Source organism: Lontra canadensis, unplaced genomic scaffold (assembly GCF_010015895.1).
Source record: "Lontra canadensis isolate GAN:19392208 unplaced genomic scaffold, GSC_riverotter_1.0 scaffold189, whole genome shotgun sequence".
NCBI lineage: Eukaryota > Metazoa > Chordata > Mammalia > Carnivora > Mustelidae > Lontra > Lontra canadensis.
The window spans coordinates 58033-76699 of NW_022631183.1; the positions used below are offsets into that span (position 1 = coordinate 58033).

Sequence of the window (18667 nt, forward strand, 5' to 3'; positions counted from 1 at the left end):
CACTCCGTTTCCAAGTAGCTTTCTCTTTAGATGTGTTTCCTCCTGCCAACATAGGTGGCTCACAGGTATACAAAGCCATTTGCACAGAACAGAATTAAGAGTTAAGATAGCCATTCATATTTTCTTGAAGAATCCCTTTCAGTGTTAGACCTTTTGACCCAGTTGGCTAAACTTAAAAGGGGTGAATTTATGTGTATATTGGCTAGATGCTAGCAGTCTTCATTGCTGAACCTTAAAAATGTCATTCTCTCAAAAAATCTGGGGTAGAAGGGCAGTGACATGTGCTAAGACAAGCAAAAAATTTGAACATGTGATGTCATCAGTGCAAAGAAAATGGATAACAAAAATTTGACCCAAAGAGAAAAAGATCATTGCTTACTATGAAAGGCTTATAGCAGCATGTTAGCGTTATAGCTGGGCTTGAGCTGAACCCATATTGCTAAAACAGTACTGTTAAGGCTTAACATCCTGTGGGAGCTGATTCCAAATTGCTGCTGCTTTTTTTGCAGGATGTCTGTCTGTCTAATGGCTTCATACTTTTTCCATTGTATGGCTATACCGTAATTTGTGATCATGTAGTTTGTTTTGAGGATTTTGGCTTTTGCAGACAGTGTGAAATGAATATCCTTTTAATATCTTTGCATCCTTAGGCAAGTTTATATATAAATTCCTAACCATAAAATCACTGGGTTACAGTGTATATATATTTAAAATTGATAGACATTGCTACATTGCCTTCCAAAAAGTTTTAAACCATTTCATACTTCCCCAGAAGTCTGTAAATGTTCACTAACCATCCCACCACCTCCCTCCCCCACCCCCACACCATATTTAACAATATCTGGGAATCTCATAGGTGAAAAATGCTCTTTTATTTGTTTCTCTCTACTTATGAGTAACAATGAATATCATTTGTATGTAGGTGTATTATCCTTTTGTTCCTTTCCGTGTATTTCATTTTCTCATTCTTAAAGATTTATAAGCTATTTTTAAAAATTAAATTAATTTGGCGGGGTGCCTGGGTGGCTCAGTCAGTTGAGTGTCCGACTCTTGATTTCAGCTTGGGTCATGATCTCATGGTCGTGAGATCAGTCCCCGCATCAAGCTCAGTGCTTTTTTGTTGTTGTTAATCAGTGTACAAATCAAGAGATCCTGGTTTATCACCAAATCTTAGCCTGATTGTCCTAGTCGACTGAGCATTTAAAAATCCTTCTGAGGGGTGCCTGGGTGGCCCAGTGGGTTAAAGCCTCTGCCTTCGGCTCAGGTCATGGTCTCAAGGTCCTGGGATCGAGTTCCGCATCGGGCTCTCTCTGCTTGGTGGGGAGCCTGCTTCCCCCTCTCTCTCTGCCTGCCTCTCTGCCTACTTGTGATCTCTGTCTGTTAAATAAATAAATAAAATCTTAAAAAATCCTTCTGAAATATCCTCACAGTTGAGTCATCCTAGTCTTTTTTTTCCTTCTGGGTTATTAGTAGTTTCAAAATTAAGGCCTTACCTTATGAACTTCATATACTTACTTCATATACCTGTTTGCTTTATTTATTTGTTTGTTTATTTTTAATTTAAATTCAGTTAGGCAACATCATTAGTTTCAGATGTAGAGTTCAGTTATTCATCAGTTGCATATAACAACCAGCGCCTATCACATCACATGCCCTTCGTAATGCTCACTGTCCAGTTACCCTATCCCCTACCCCTCTCCCCTCCAGCAACCCTCAGTTTGTTTCCTGTAGTTCAGAGTCTCTCATGGTTTGTGTCTCCCTCTCTGATTTCTTCTCATTCTGATTTTCCCTCCCTTCCCTTATGATCCTCTGTGCTATTTCTTATATTCCATGTATGAGTGAAACCATATGATAATTGTCTTTCTCTGATTGACTTATTTTGCTCAGTGTAATACCCTCTAGTTTCATTCACATCAGTGTAAATGGTAAGATTTCATCCGAAATCTTGATGGCCAAATAATACTCCATTATATATATATATATATATCACATTTTCTTTATCCATTTCTCTGTGGATGGACATGTGGGCTCTTTTCATAGTTCGGCTATTGGGATACCTCTTACACTGTTGGTGGGAATGCAGGCTGGTATAGCCACTCTGGAAAACAGTAGGGAGGTTCCTTAAGAAGTTAAAAATAGAGCAACCCTGGGGCTCCTGGGTGGCTCAAGTCCATTTGTGTCTGCCTTTTGCTCAGGTCATAGTCCCAGGATCCTGGGATCAAGCCCCGCATCTGGCTCCCTGTTCAGCAGGGAGTCTGCTTTTCCCTCTCCCTCTGCTCCTTCACAGGCTTGTGCTTGCTCTTCGTCTCTCTCTTTCTCTTAAATAAATAAGAGAAAGGTAGAGTGGCTTCTTCATGCGTCTGTTGAAGATGGGTTTTGAAAGCCCTTTCACTGTCTCAACTAGGACTGTGTTGCTAGAGGCCATCTAGCTAATAACCTTTACCTCCCCTCGGTTCAGCTGGTATTTACTTGCTGAGGGAAAACTGTATGTTGAAACCCTAAATATGGCCTATCGTTTTCTTAGCCCTTTTGTCACTGCTAAGCAGGACATACATATCAAATGTGAGTGAACCTAGGTGGTCTCTGCTTAGATGGAATAGAGTTTCAATTAGGTAGGAGCTGTGAGTCATTTATTTTAAAGGCTAAATGAGCAACTTTCCTTTGGCATAACTAAAACTAGAAATAAAAAATCCTAACAGCTTTAATTTCAAAGAGAAGTAAAATATTTTTTATGCATCAGCAGCCTTTCCACTTTCATCAAGCTCATTGTTAAAGTTGTAAGTGTGTATATGCCTGTGTACTTACGCCATTATATTTTATTTTATTTATTATTTTAAAAGATTTATTTATTTAACAGATAGATTGAAAGAGTGCAAGCGGAGTTAGTGAGAGGAGAAGCAGGCTCCCTGCCAAGCAGGGAGCAGGATGTAAGGGCTCAATCCCAGGATTCTAGGATCATGACCTGAACTGAAGACACACACTTAACCAACTGAGCCACCAGGTGCATGCGTGTGCATACATGTGTGTTTGTGTGTGTGTGTGTGTACACACATATTTTAAAGGGATGCTGTGATTTTAAAAGGGTCTGTCTAGTATAACCTAAAAACTTCAGCAGATGACTGCTCTGAACTGTCCCTTCCTGATCAAGGAGGCATAAACTTTTATCTCCCAAAGTAACAGGAAAGACAAATTGATTTTTAGGGTAGTTTCACAAATACAGAATTAGCTGATTTGTGGTATGTGTTGCGTCTTAGAGTAAATTTTGCCGTGTGGCTATGATTCCCTCAAAATCAAGCTTGATGATTTGCTTTTATATAACTTGCAAAGTAAGTCCTTCTGCACAAATTGAGAAAATTTCTGGGCACTCGAGATTATAAGGGGTTAGGTTCTCATGAGGTTATTGTACCCAGCTTTTGCATTTCAGATAGCTGATATTTTCTGGGATAAATGATCTACTAGAAACATCCTAAAAATGTAGCTAGGAATAATGATAAATCATACTAGGTTGACTTAGAGAAATTTTTTTTGAAGTGTGTTCTTAGGTCTCTGCGGAATGTACGGAGACTTTTCTGATGAAGGCATTAGTTTGATTATTTTAAAATTCTGTTTTAGTCACCTTTGCTTTAGATCCTGTTATTTTGATCTTTGAGATTGTCAGTAAGTAATTACGCTTGTCACGTTCTTTCTCACTGATGGCCATGAGTAAATCACTATTTATTCCTTCAGGTAGAAATTCTCATTTCTAAATCAGTTTTGCCTAGACTATTTTTTTTTTTTAAACTCCCCTCCCATTTTTTCCCCCAAGAATTTATTTATTTATTTGACAGAGAGAAAGAGAAGGAAAGAGCACAAGCAGGGTGAGGGGCAGAAGGAGAGAGAGAAGCAGGCTCCCTACTGAGCTGGGAGCCCCATGTGGGGCTTGGGATCATGACCTGAGCTGATCCTGGGATGATCTTGGGATCATGACCTGAGCTGAAGGCAGATGCTTAACCAACTGAGCCATCCAGGAGCCCCTAAAGCCATTAAAAAAAAAAAAATCATTTCATTTCATTTTTACTTTTTTAAAATTTATTTATTTTTTTGAGAGAGAAGATTAGGGAGGGAGGGGCAGAGAGAGTCCCAAGCAGACTCTTCACTGAGCATAGAGCCTGATGCAGGGCTTGATCTCAGAACTCAGAGATCACAACCTGAGCTGAAACCAAAAGTTGGACTACTTAATTTTATTGGCAGTACATGATTATTAGGGGGAAAAGTAATGGATGTGATCCTAAACAAATTTGAGAGTGATTGTATTAATTTAGCATCTGTATTTCAACTCTTAGTATTCCTGAAATCCCCTCTTGTCTCCTTTCTGCCCTCTGCTGAGTAATCTGTATCCCTCAATATTCCTTCTTTTCTCCTGTAACAATCCATAGAGATGGGCACAGAGGGACAGGTGTCATTGTTCCAGTGGTTCCAATGGGGGAGAAGAGAGAAGGCGAGTGACAGACGACAAACAGGGCACTGAGAAAACACGAAAATACATCTCCTCACCTGGCTATTCATGTGCTGTCCTGGCTTGTGAACCGATGGCATATCTATACCAGAGTGTCTTGAGGGCACCAGAAAGTAGAACACTGAGTTAAATTCCTTTGTCCTTTGTCTACTTGTATCTGTCCTTTGAGTGCTACGTGTTTTATTTTACATTTGTTGGCCAGGCATTTTATAAGGAAAACTTATAATGTACTTTATGGACTAACCTACTAATATGTTAAAAAGGTATTTCCAAGCACATAGCTAGTTCTACCTGGGCAGCTTAGCTTTGTCCCCTTTTCTTTTAGCGCCCATCGATTTTAGTTCTGGTTAAAGTGTTTCCCAATGAAAATCTCAACTTCCTGACCTCTGAAGCAGTGCCCATTTATATAACTCTCTCAGAGTGACTAATATGTTCTTTTCTGTGCAATACAATTGGATTAAGCTTTGCCTAGAACTTAAAAATATATGGCTGAAGTAATCTTACAAAGCATTCTTATTGGAGCTGCATAATACACATTAACTCAGACCCTTCTTGGTGTATCTTAACTTTAAAATTCATTGTGTCACATTGTTTTAGTTCCAGATGCCATCTTTCATATTTTGACATTCTTCACATCTCAGAGTTTATGAGAATCAGGTATAACCTAATATTGCTTGCAGTTCAAGTAGAAATTAATGTATTCTCAACCTTGAAGTAAAATACAGGTTTAGGGTCCTGGGTGGCTCAGTCAGTTAAGTGTCTGCCCTTGGCTCCAGTCATGAACCCTGCTTTGTGCTCCCTGCTCAGCAGGGAGCCTGCTTCTCCCTCTTCTCTGTGCTCAGTCTCTCTCTCACTATCTGTCTCTCAAATAAAAAAATAAAATCTTTAAAAAAAAAATGTTTAATTTTTTCAAGCAGAACCTTTTAAATGACAGTCATGTCTTGGCTTCTCTTGGTAAAACTCCATCAGTTCTTGCCATCAGATAATGTGGAGCCTAAGCAGTGTGAGGTTAGGGTTTTATTTATTTATTTATTTTAAGATTTTATGTATTTATTAGAGAGAGAGAGAGGGAGTAAGAACACAAGAAGGGTGAGGGACAGAGGGAGAAGCAGACTTTCCCATCGAGTAGGGAGGGCTTGATCCTGGGACTCCAGGATCATGACCTAAGTGGAAGGCAGCTGCTTAACCAACTGAGCCACCCAGGTGTCCCAAGGTTAGGTGTTTTTTTTTTGTTTTTGGGTTGTTTTTTTTTTTTTAAAGATTTTATTTATTTATTTGACAGAGATCACAAGTAGGCAGAGAGGCAGGCAGAGAGAGAGGGAGAAGCAGACGCCCCACCAAGCAGAGAGCCTGATGCGGGGCCGATCCCAGGACCCCGGGTTCATGACCCTAGCTGAAGGCAGAGGCCTTAACCCACTGAGCCACCCAGGCGCCTCCCCCAGGGTTAGGTTTTTATAAACAAAGCCACATGGTTCTCTCCTACACTACTCCCATTTATTTTCCAAGTTTGGGCTTTAATTTAAAAAAAATAAAAATAAAAAAATGTTGATTTGAACAGAAACAACTATTGGCTATATAATTAACATTTCCTTGTGAATCACTAAAATGTGCATTTCTTTTCTTATTTTTCAGGCTGGACGTAAAGAAAGAAGCGATGCACTCAATTCTGCAATAGATAAAATGACCAAGAAGACTAGGGACTTGCGTAGGCAGGTAAACTGGAAAAAATTGTTTGCTTTCCCAGGTTCTCACTTCTGTGGTTTGGGTTAAAATTCCAGTAAATACTGGGCCCATATTTTTTATTGGGGTAAAGGATGGATTTTTCACAGGGAACCGCCTATCTGTGTTTGATTGCTAGTAAAGTTCTAAATGGTTAATAAAATCTTTTGGGGGCCTGGAATGATATAACCTACTGGGATGGACTGAATAAATTAGCTCTAGTGTGAAAAAGATGTACAGGTAAGAAAATCAATGTAAAATCACTTGGGTGGGACCTGTGACAGAACCCTGAAGGATCTCGTGATACTAGGTTACATGCAGGAGAAGCAGAAATTGCAGTGGAGATCCTTGGTGGAGTTGTTTTTCTAGTACAAATATGTGGGTATAGAGATAGTTCGTTTGCTGTATTTTCCAAGCTAGTAAATACACAGGAAAGAATCTCATTTGTTAAATAGTCCCATTAACATTTCAGAATCCAGTTGAGTTTTAGTATTTTAAAAATTAGGGTTGAATTTACAAAACAATGTATTAAGACTTAAAATGAAACTGTAGTAATAGCAGTTTCCAGACTTAGTAGAGAGACGTTTTGTTGATCATGTTTGATAAAAAGCAAAATTAATGATGGAATGTGTTTTTATTCGTTTTCCTTCTGGTGAAGTCCTTTCAGAAATGGTTATAAAGTTAACGTTTTAGGTTTAAAGTTCCCAGTGTGCTAACCCTCTTCAGATAAACCAGAAGGTACTTAGTCACTTAGTCCTGTGTTTTCATTTTTAGTTAGGCAGTTAGGCTAATAACATATATTCCAAGGCTATGTTTCAATTCAGCCCGGAGCTGCTTTTTATTATTCCTTTAAGATACAAGCTTTAGTTTTTTAATTCCCAAGAAGAAAAGGATACTGTCTTGAATACTGAAATTTTGTTGCTGAAATCCTGTAACTGCAGCATAACCATTATCTTCAGGATCGTGTTTCCTGTGTTGCAGATCATGTAGCTGCACAACTTACATGAGGGATCCTCGTATCAGTGTAGCCCAGCTATCATGAGCTAACATTAACATTTGAAAGTACAGGAGAAAAGAAGCAGTCTAGTTTCTTGGTAGAAATAAAATCAAATTTTTACAATTTATTTATTAGCTCCGCAAAGCTGTCATGGACCATGTTTCAGATTCATTCCTGGAAACCAATGTTCCACTTTTAGTATTGATTGAAGCTGCAAAGAATGGAAATGAGAAAGAAGTTAAGGAATATGCCCAAGTTTTCCGTGAACATGCCAACAAATTAATTGAGGTAAGTGTGTTAGCGGTTTCATTAATTGTAGGTAACTTGGTGGAGTATGGTGATTTTTTAATCACAGTATGTATAAGATGAAAGTCTTTTAGCATTACTTTACATCTGTGCCAAACTATCATTTTGGTCAGTTTACATTAATTATGTGTATGATTAAATATAGGTAGTCTCTGTCCTAGAAACTTAACATCTCCACTTAATGTTTTTTGTTTTTTGTTTTTGTTTTTGTTTTTAAAGATTTTATTTATTTATTTGACAGAGAGAGAGCTAGAGAGGAAATACAAGCAGGGGGAGTCCTCAATCCCAGGACCCTGGGATCATGACCTGAGCCAAAGGCAGCCGCTTAATGACTGAGCCACCCAGGTGCCCCAACATCTCCACTTAATGTTAATGCAAATAAAAATAGATTGTCATATATTTGAACTTAAAGATACCATAGAAGGGAGTAGTGTCTAGAATTTGGAGAAATTGCTTGGCTTACATCCTGGGCTGCATCCTGGCAAATTACTTAACCTTTCTAAATTGCCATTTCTTTTCTGTAAAATGAGGATACTAATGATACCTGTCAGAGGAGGAATATTTTGAGATCTGAAAGAGATGATCTATGTCAGGTGCTTAATTCTTTGCCTTAGACGTAGACTCAGTCCAGTCATCATGTTTTAAAAAAATATTAAATAATACACTGTCACTCCAACCGTGTTGTTGCAAATGGTAAGATTTCATTCTATGACATCTTTGTCCTTTTCTCAGTCGATGGATATTTGGGCTCTTTCCATACTATGGCTATTGTTGATATGTTGCTGTAAACATCAGGGTGCATGTACTCCTGTGTTTTTGTGTCTTTGGGTGAGTAATACCTGGTAGTGCAGTTGCTGGGTCATAGGGCAGTCCTGTTTTTAACTTTGGGGAAGCTCCATACTGTTTTCCTGAGTGGCTGCACCAGTTTGCCTTCCCACCAACAGTTCAAGAGGGTTCCCCTTTCTGCATCTTCACCAGCACCTATTGTTTCTTACCTGTTGTTAATTTTAGCCATTCTGACAGGTGTGAGGTGGTATATCTCATCATGGTTTTGATTCATATTTCCCTAATGATGAGTGACGTTGAGCATCTTTTCATGTGTCTGATAGTCATCTGGATGTCTTCTTTTTACTATTTTTTTAAAAGATTTTATTTATTTGAGAGAACGCTTTCTGGCTGGTGTGTGTGCAAGAGTGGGGGAGGGGCAGAGGGAGAAGCAAGACCCCTTACTGAGCAGGGAGCCTGATGCAGGGCTGCATCTGGGAACCCTGGAATCATGACCTCTGAGCAAAGTCATCCACTTAACCGATCGAGCCACCCAGGTGTCCTTTCTTTTTATTATTTTTAAAGATTTTTTTTTTTAATAATTTATTTGCTAGAGAGTGGGGGAGTGGTAGAGAAAGAGGGAGAAGCACATTGCCTGCTGAGCATGGACCCCTCTATGGGCCCAATCCCAGGACCCCAGACCACGACCTGAGCTGAAGTCAGATGCTTAGCTGACTAACCCACCTGGGTGCCCAAGTTATATCTGGATGTCTACTTTGGAAAAGTATTCATGTCGTCTCCCCATTTCTTAACTGGATTATTCATTTTTTGGGGTGTTGAGCCTGATAAGCTCCTTACAGATCTTGGATACTAAGCCTTTATCAGATATGTCATTTGCAGATATCTTCTCCCATTTGTAGGCTGCGTCTTAGTTTTGTTCATTGGTTTCCTTTGTTGTCCAGAAGCTTCTTACTTTGATAAAATACCAGTAGTTCATTTTTGCTTTTGTTTCCTTTGCCTCTGGCGACGTGTCTAGTAAAAACTTGCTGCAGCCAAGGTCAAAGAGTTTGCTGCCTGCGTTCTCCTCTAGGATTTTGATGGTTTCCTGTCTCATATTTAGGTCTTCATCCATTCTGAATTTATTTTTGTGTCTGGTGTAAGAAAGTGGTCCCGTTTTGCCAACACCATTTGTTGAAGAGAATGTCTTTTTTTCCATTGGATATTCTATCCTGCTTTGTCAAAGATTAGTTGACCATATAGCTGTGGGTCATAGGTCAGTCTTATATTCAAGTTAATGATTCCTTTGGAATTAAAATCAGAAGAGTATCATTTTGTGTCTCCATTAAGCATAGTCTTGTTCGCCATAGTCACGTGGTAGCATGAGGTGTAACCTCCAAACCCTCCTTTAGGAAGCCAACCTCCTATAAGTAGCCTACATATTAGAAAGTATGCCTGTTGGGCGCCTGGGTGGCTCAGTGGGTTAAGTCGCTGTCTTCGGCTCAGGTCATGATCTCAGGGTCCTGAAATCGAGTCCCGCGTCAGGCTCTCTGCTTAGCAGGGAGCCTGCTTCCCTCTCTCTCTCTCTGCCTGCCTCTCTGCCTGCTTGTGATCTCTGTTAAATAAATAAATAAAATCTTAAAAAAAAAAAAAAAAAGTATGCCTGTAAAGCAGAAAGCAAGGACACTGTCCGCCCAAGGCCTAGGGTAACCGGTAGTGGCACAGGAAAGGGCTCGTTGTGGTCCCTGAACCTCAGAGGGCAAGCCCTTGTCTCTAGTGCTGGAGGGCTTTTTATGTGGTCCTGCTCTGTCAGCCTCGTCCAACACAACTGACACTTGCTGTACAACCAGGCATGTGCAGATATGGTGCATTTTCCACCATATCTGGTGGATATGGTGTTTCTTGGTAAGGGAAGTGAAGTGTAGAAAGGTTAAGTTTCTTGGTAAGGGAATGGAGGCGTAGAAAGGTTAAGTAACTTGCCTAAGGTCCTCCAGCAGTGAGGGCTGTGCCTTTTGAGCTTGCTAGCATAGTGGACAGTGCAAACATTATGTGGACCTGGTGGCTCTGGAGACCTTGCTTCTACTTTTTATTTCATTCTGAACTTCACTAACCAAAGGCCCCTTTGAGTTTGGAGTTTGGTGTTCTCTATCACAACTCACTTCTGACCCGTATCTCACCCCTGTCACCCCACCATACTTATAAATGACATCCTTTTTATTGCTCAAGGCATAACTAAAGACTTTGTAGTGTGACTCTGCAAACAGTTGAATTTCATTTATGGTAATAGAGATACTAGGGTATATAACTGCACATGTGCTTGAAAAGGAAATGAGTATTTAAAGTGTTGTAGAAGCCTAAAATTCTTGACTCAAGGCAGAACTTTATTCTTCAGTGACAAGGCTTCTCTACCCTGCACTTTTACATTATGATGAGCACTGAACTAGTGAGGGCCTGGTTTTAAACAAAGGGGAAATACTTCATTTTGATTGTTGCGCTGAATCTCTTTACTTCTTTTAGTTGCATTAGTTCCCTCTTAAATTGGAGTAAATGTCAGCTGACTTTGGTTTTTGTGGCCTTTTGTAGTTTTTCCTGAGCGTTTAGGGAAAGTCAGAGTATGTGGGAAAGTTGAGTAGGGCTAGTGATACTAGCTGGAAAGGTGGGGCTCAGATTCTGCAGCCCCTGAGAATTCTGCCAGATCGGCTTGACTTTTTAAAATACTGCAGTAAAAAATAAGTAAGATAAAATAAAATGAAATATTGAAGTAAAATTCTGTGCTAACCATCTGCAGTTAGCACAAACCCCCCAGGTAAAAGGGCATGATCCCCAACAATATTGCTCTCACTGTAGGTGCAAGCTGCCACAATCTCTTCTCACCCAAGTGACTTTACATTTAGGAGTTCCCTGATCCTTCCTCATATGACTGCTCCATTTCAAATGGCAGCTACAAGTTTGGAGGGTCCCCAGGCTGCCCATACTTCTGACTAACTGGCTACAAATTTGGGGGCTTCCCTTGGCCCCCTTGAGGTCTGATAATGTGCTAGAACAACAACTAGAACTCAGGACAGTGTATACGTAGGGGCCCATCAGGAGTTACCTCATTAGCATAAACTCTCAGGGCCAGTGTTGAATAACAAAGACATTCTTATTATTAACTGAACTTAATGGAAGTTTCCTTTCAGGAAACTGAGACAAAGACTGGACATTCTTTATTATACAACACCTCCCCATCTTGAAGGAATGTGGGATACCTTGTTTTCAGGTAGATGGCCCTTCTGCAATAAAGCCATATAGAATAGAAGAGGTAAGACAAGGCTGGTGTTTGTTTTCTGTAGCTTTACTGCATCCTGTGTGGCCGTTTACCCGGTGACTTACCATTTTACTTACCTGGTTCTTGCACTGTTCTTCTTTTCCCTGGAGGTTCTCCCCTTTGGGAACTAGGTTTTCTGTTCTTCAGGAATTGGGTCCATCTCTTCACAGTGAGTGGGTTTTCTTTTCGTAGAAACGTAGATTCTTATTCTGGTTTGTAAATCCCCCTTCTTTGTAACATACATGCATTGTTATTTATATTTTTGTGGATTGCTTCTGTAGGGGGACTTTGCTAGGTTCTCTGGTTGTCAGGAAAGGGGAGCCGCAATCTCCTTTTCTGGAGCTGCTGCTCTTTTTCTCTCTCTTTTTTTGTTTACTGCCTTGCACATGTAAATTGAGAGGAGCTGTCAGTGTAAACACAAACCCAATTTCAAAGACGTGGTATGGGAAAAGAATGGACAATATCTCATTAGCTTTTTATATTGATTACATGTTAAAATGTAATAACTTGGGATTAAAAACAGCAAATTAGGGGCATCTGGGTGGCTCAGTCAGCTAAGTGTCTGCCTTTGGCTCAGATCATGTTCCGGGGTCCTGGGGTCAAGTCCCAGTCAGGCTTCCTGCTCAGTCTCCTTCTGTCTCAATATTTTTAAAAAAGAAAGAGGAGTGCCTGGGTGGCTCAGTGGGTTAAAGCGTCTGCCTTTGGTTCAGGTCATGGTCCCAGGGTCCTGGGATCCAGCCCCGCATCAGGCTCTCTGCTCAGCAGGGAGCCTGCTTCCCGCTCTCTCTGCCTGCCTCTCTGCCTACTGGTGATCTCTATCTGACAAATAAATAAATAAAATCTTAAAAAAAGAGAAAGAGAGAGAGAGAGAGGGAGGGAAGGGAGGAAGGAAATAAAACCTAGCAAATTACTTTTGCTAATTTCATTGTTTTTAGTGGCTACTCAAAAATTTTTAAATTCCAAGAACCTTATAGCTTGCCCCTAGAAATCATTCTCTTGATTGAACAATTCTTAATATATAGTTGGCAGTTCAGCCTGTTTAGAATCCCCTTGTTTTTATCTTGCTCTCTAAATTATTTGGATAAAACGTGTCTACATTATTTCCTTATATCCTTTTCGGTAATTTCTGTGATCACCCTATTAATACTGGGATACCTATAGGAATCATAGTTTATATTCTTGTAAGCAGCTGGGAGATTCTGTTAATGTGCTGTCCAATAATTTTTCCCCCCAATTTTCCCCATGAATATTTGGGTGCTGCTGTATATCAGATAACCATTCTGTGGGCTTAGATGCACTCCTCTCACATTTGATCTCTAAATCGGGTAGTCTGATTGTGGGTGTTAGAGGATGCGCTCTTCAGCACTGCAGTGAAGCCAGGCTTCTTCCCAGAACCATTTGGGGATGCTGTGAAATTGTTGTAGTAGGGATCCAGACCCAATGTAAAACTCTCATGAGTTAGAGTTTGTCCGGGGTCATTCTGTGGCAACAGTACTCATTTGCTCATGCATTCATATCCCAATACTAGAGATACTACAGGAGTTTCTGAAAGCATCCCTATAGAGGAGGTACCTGAGGAGGAAAAGAAGTGCCAGTTTAGATGGGTGTGGTTTAGGGATACTGCCATTTAAAAATGCAGCTTTAAAAAAAAATTATAAAAAAATACGAGTTCATTTTAAAGAATTTTGGAAAATAAAAGCACAAAGAAGAAGGAGTAACATTTTGGAGTAGATTTATACTTAATTTATGTGTGGGTTGACTTTTTAAAAAAATATACAAAATGGATACACTGATTTATTTTTTGAGGTAAATGATACCGTAATTTGTTATGATGTAATGTGTTTTCCTCCTGCTTGCGATATCAGAGCCATTTTATTGTGTTATGAAGTAGTCATCTGTAGTATTTCTGTTGATTGCATACTGGTCCATTTATTTAACTAGTCCCCTACCGCTGGATATTAGGTTATTTAGATTGTTTTAGTCTTTCATTATGACATGTAATATTTTCATAAACAGCCTTGTTTTTTGTTTTCTGTTTTTCTGGGTGGTTTTTATTCCACCCAGTTTTTTAAGCCAAAATTAATAGGAGTCATCCTTAATTTTTCTTCTTCACCTCATGTTCCCTATTTAATCTACAAGTTCTCATATCATTGTCTTTCTTTATTCCACGGTCATTTCCCTAGTCCGAGCCATCCTGTCTCACTGGACTTCTGCCACTGCCTCCCTGCTGGTTTTTGTGCTTGCACTCTTGTCCCTCTCTAGTCTCTTTTTGTAGAGCAGCCAACATGACCCCTTTAAATCAGATCACATCATTTCTTTGCTTCAGGAACCATTTAACTGTGGCTTTCTAGGCACACTTGAGATAAAATCCTAAAACGTGCATTCTTCTGCTGCTGCTGCTGCTTTAAGATTTATTTATTTACATAGAGAGAGAGTGTGCGTGTGTGTGCACACGAGTGGGAGCAGGGGAGAAGGGACAGAGGCAGAGGGAGAGAAAGAATCTTACACAGGTTTCACGCTGAGTGTAGAGCCTGATGTGGGGCTCGATCTCATGACTCTGAGACCATGACCTGAGTGGGATCCAAGAGTCAGGCGCTGAAGCGACTGAGCCACCAAAGTGCCCCACATTCTTAACTGTGGTCCATAAGGTATGCTGCCTGCCTTTTGATCTGCTTCTGGTTTTTCTCTTTCTCTTTTTGTGGTCTGTTGCCCCACCACTACCACCTTTTAAAAAAATCTTCTGCATGAACACCTGGGTGGTGTTACTGTATGGTAGCTGCTCCTTGGCGTTAGATGCACTCTGCTCACATGTGATCACTAAACTGGGTATTAGAAAATACACTCTTCAGCACTGAAGTGAACCCAGACTTGTCAGCACTCCCTCGGCCCTCTGCCTGGAATGTTCTGTCCACTTATCCTCTTACCCCGTAGGCTTTTGTTCACATATTTCCTCTGCATAGAGGCTCTCCTGGATCCCTCATCCCCTCCATTCCAACTTCCACCATTTTTTTAACCCAATCGCCTATTTTATAGCCTCTGTAACATTTTTCACTCTTTGAAATTATTAGGTCTGTTTCGTTTTATTTCTGTGTTCCCCACCTCACACTAGAATGTAAGTTTGTTGAGAACATGGGCCTAGAACATTGCCTGAAACATAGTAGGTACTCACTAACTACTACATAAATGAATGAATACTAGTTCTCAGGTAATAAACAGTAAAGTTACTGAGTTGCTCAACCTTCAGATCCCTGGACCACCGCCCCCTAGGATTCTCATTCCCTGGTCTCAGGACTGGACCTTGAGAAATTCAGAGCTGTATATTATGACTGAACATCATGGATATTGAGCCTGAGTATTTGTAATGTTTATACAAAAGAACATCACAATGCATCATTCTTTATAATGTGTACATAAAGGGATGAATTGTAAGATTTTTGGGGATACGAAGATGAAGGGGAAAATTTGTAAACTTTTCAAAGATGAGGTGACTTGATTTGAGAAATATTTTTGTTTGTTAGCTAGAAAGCCACAGTTGAATAGGTCCTGAAACATTTGAAAAACCTATAGCAGGGGGGGCTCTTAGGTGGCTCAGTTGGTTGGACATGTGTCTTCAGCTCAGGTTTTGATCCTAGCATCCTGGGATTGAGCCTCACATGGGACTCCCTCTTCAGTGGGGAGTCTGCTTCTCCCTCTCCCACTGCCGGCTGCTCAACCTGCTTGTGCAGGCGCGCTCTCTCTCTCTCTCTCTCTCTCTATCAAGTAAATAAATAAAATCTCAAAAAAATAAAAATGTTAAAAAAAAGAAACCCAAAGCAAATTTTCTATAGTTGAGGGAGAAAAAAAATTGTGATCGATTCTTATGACAGACATACTGTTCTGTTATGTTCCAGTCATTGTTCTAGGCATTAGGGAGGTAGTAATGAATGGAACAAAAATCCTCACCCCCATAAGAGTTATGTTCTACTAGAAAGCGAGAAAGACAATCAAAATAATTTATATAGTCTGTTTATTTTGTATAATGTGATACAAATGACGTTGAGATGATATGTGAAAAAAGTTAACCATTTTATCAGCATTTTAAATGGAAGCTGAGCTAAAACTGTTTAAGTAGCGTTTAAATACATGACCAAAATAAAATTGGAGCAGATGTGTTGGCACTTGCTAATAACTTGGTTTTTGGAAGTCTTATTTATTGCTTTAATAGAAACATTTTCTTTCCAGACCAAGTAAAATAGTATAAAAAGGTTATGCTTTAATTTGGGGTGTCATGTAAAGTTGCTTCAAATAAAATAGTTTCTGAGTAGTATTAGGGATAACACACACTTAAAAATGGAAACCTTTTGTGGTGCCTTCTTTGGATATCACATTATGGAAATACAAGATTGGTTTAAAGAATAGAAACCATATACTGACTCTTAAGGTTTTTCCAGTCTCTCTGTGTGCACACAGTCAGTGTCTGGAAGGATGTTTAGGGCTGGCTGCCAGTTGGATACTCACTCAGTTATACTCTGTTTTATTTGAAAAAGCAAATAATGGAGTGTTTGCTGTGAAGTTGTTCTTGACTTCTTTTCTCAGGTTTTGGTTAGGACCTCTGCCTATCTCATATCACATTTGTCAGTGGAATCCATTACCACAAGGTATCGAAGTCCCCTTTTTTATGCGAAAGGTGCATAGAGGTGTGTCCCCAAGGTCTTTGAGTTAGGGACCAAGAGCTGAGGGCGGTGAGCTGGGTGATGCTTCTTTTCACCATATTCTGCTCTACCGCATAGCACTGAGGGCTTTTCTTTCATCTTGTTATGAGAGGGCAAGGCTGTGCTTCTGGGTGATGATAACACCTTTTATACTTGACTCTTTCTCCCATATCAGGTTAATGATTTCTGTATATTTCTCTTCAATTTAAAGTGTATTGAGGTAAAAAAAAATTATTTTGCAGAAATATTAACCTTTTTGTCAATAATGCAATAGCCATGTGTCCTTTTTTAATTGCTTCATTCTTTGTCTAGCTCCTTCGGCTCTGAGCAGCCTAATAGCTAAGGAGCAATGTTTTCCCTTTTAATTTTGCTTTCTTCTGAGTTCTTTTTCAATTTCATAAATTAAGAGTGAAATCGGGAAAATGCCATTCATGAAATCTTACCTATAAAAACTATGTATCACTTAGTATCCCTTTCCCCTCAACCCCAGACATTGCATTAAAATGGGTCTCTTAATATAATGAACTTGCTACAGTGAGATACATCTTGTTCATTATTTTGTGTATTAACCAAAAAGTAGGGTCCCTGGGTGTCTCAGTTAAATGTCTCCCTTCTGCTCAGGTCATGATCACAGGGTCCTGGAATCAGGTCCTGCATCGGACACCCTGCTCAGTAGGGAGCCTGATTCTCCCTCTGCCTCCTCCTCCTCTCTCTCTCTGTCTCTCTTTCTCAAAAATGGATGAATAAAATCTTAAACAAACCAACCAATAAGTAAATGTAATTGGTATGATTTTGAGTTGGATTATCACTACGTGTTGCACTGCCCTGTGCACTACCCATACCCCAAAGTATTTCCCATTATCTAGGACTTTATTGGCTTGAAATGTGTATTTTTACTGCAGATGAATAATCTGCATTATTACTTATGTTGTGTGGTTTAGTTGATAATGCGCAGTAAAGTAGCCTTGAAGAAGGCTCTGTGAGGAGTATTTGAATAGAATACTAACCTTATATGATCCACCTGTGACATCTTCAGCATTTTCTCAGTGCTTCTATATAATACTGTAGACTGAAATTCTTGTAAATAGCAAATTAAATGAAGCTTCAGTTTTCTAGGACTGTAGCATGTTTAAAGAAGTTGGTGTTCTTGAGGGGAATGCTGACCTTGGATTCCAGAAGAATTTAGTAAGCCTGTTGAGCTTGACCTGCCCACATTACCAAAGTTCTGCAAGTTCATATGCTTGAGTCTGCAAAACAGAAATGTCTTGTGTGTACTATTTTTTTTTAAACACCTCATACCCCAAACTAGTGTTTTTTGCTGAGCTTAACTATGTAGTCAGATTTTGGGATGGTCTAGAGAAGGCAGTAGATGAACCTTGTTCTCAACGAACATCAGGATTCTTTTCTCTTGGAACATTGATAGGAATGACACAGGAAGCACGCCCAATCTTCATCCTGCTCCAGAAAGAGTATAGGACTTCCTGTTTGCTCCTCGGTAGAGCTGATGAGCTGATGTTTAGGCAGACACCCTATCAGTACTGATAGACTATTCAGGCAGTTAGATAGAAATAGGGAACTTTAGTGGTCCATATGATAACCAAGTAAATGGAAATGATTACTCTATCATCTGGGTGGTGATTTACAACGAAAGCTTTTTTTTTTTTTTTTTTAAAGATTTTATTTATTTATTTATTTGACAGAGAGAGATCACAATTAGGCAGAGAGAGGGGGGTTAATTAATTTCAATTAATTAATGTTAATTAATTTAATTAAGTCATAATTAATGACTGAGCCACTCAGGTGCCCTCCTTTCTTTTTTAAAATATTATACAATCTTTGTTTATGTTTTAAATGTATTTTATAAAGAGTATATGTTTACTTATTGTTACTCAGTTTAGCAGGGTTTTTTTTTCCCAGTTAGAGAGTTTTTGTACATACACATTTCATTACTGTTATGACATGTGGATTCATTTTTAACATTGCATTTTCTTCTCTTCTTCTTTCCCCTGTTTCCATCCCTCCTTCTCTGTTTCTGATTATCTTTCCTCTTTTGGATTGATTGAGTCCTCTCACCTCCTATTTTTATCCCTTCTTGTTTGGAAGTGGTAAAGTCTGTTTTACTAGTAGTAACTGTGGATATTAGAGCATGCATGTTTAACTCAGAGGTTGAGGTTAATCAGTATCTTTTCCTCTTGTGAAACAATGTCAGAATCTTAGAATGCTTCCACTTCCATCATTCTCCAACTCAAATATCACTGTTGTCCAATACTTTGGTTAAGTTTTAGCCCCATTAATGTTGCTGTATTCATTTTTTCAACTTTGCTTAAATTGATCTGAGACATAATTTTCATTGCTTCTCATTATTTCTTGCATGTTGTTAAACCCTCCGT

At 39.4% G+C, this 18667-nt stretch overlaps 1 protein-coding gene across 1 annotated transcript in view; it reads left to right on the forward strand.

Moving 5' to 3' along the window:
* The window catches only part of CTNNA1 (catenin alpha 1), a gene marked incomplete at its 5' end in the record, with an annotated part of 117221 nt that overhangs the window by 57664 nt on the left and 40890 nt on the right, over nucleotides 1-18667 (forward strand). The window contains 2 exons of the mRNA XM_032847546.1: nucleotides 6128-6208; nucleotides 7347-7499. Of these exons, the coding sequence (XP_032703437.1) occupies nucleotides 6128-6208; nucleotides 7347-7499 (234 nt within the window). The remainder of the gene's footprint in view (nucleotides 1-6127; nucleotides 6209-7346; nucleotides 7500-18667) is intronic.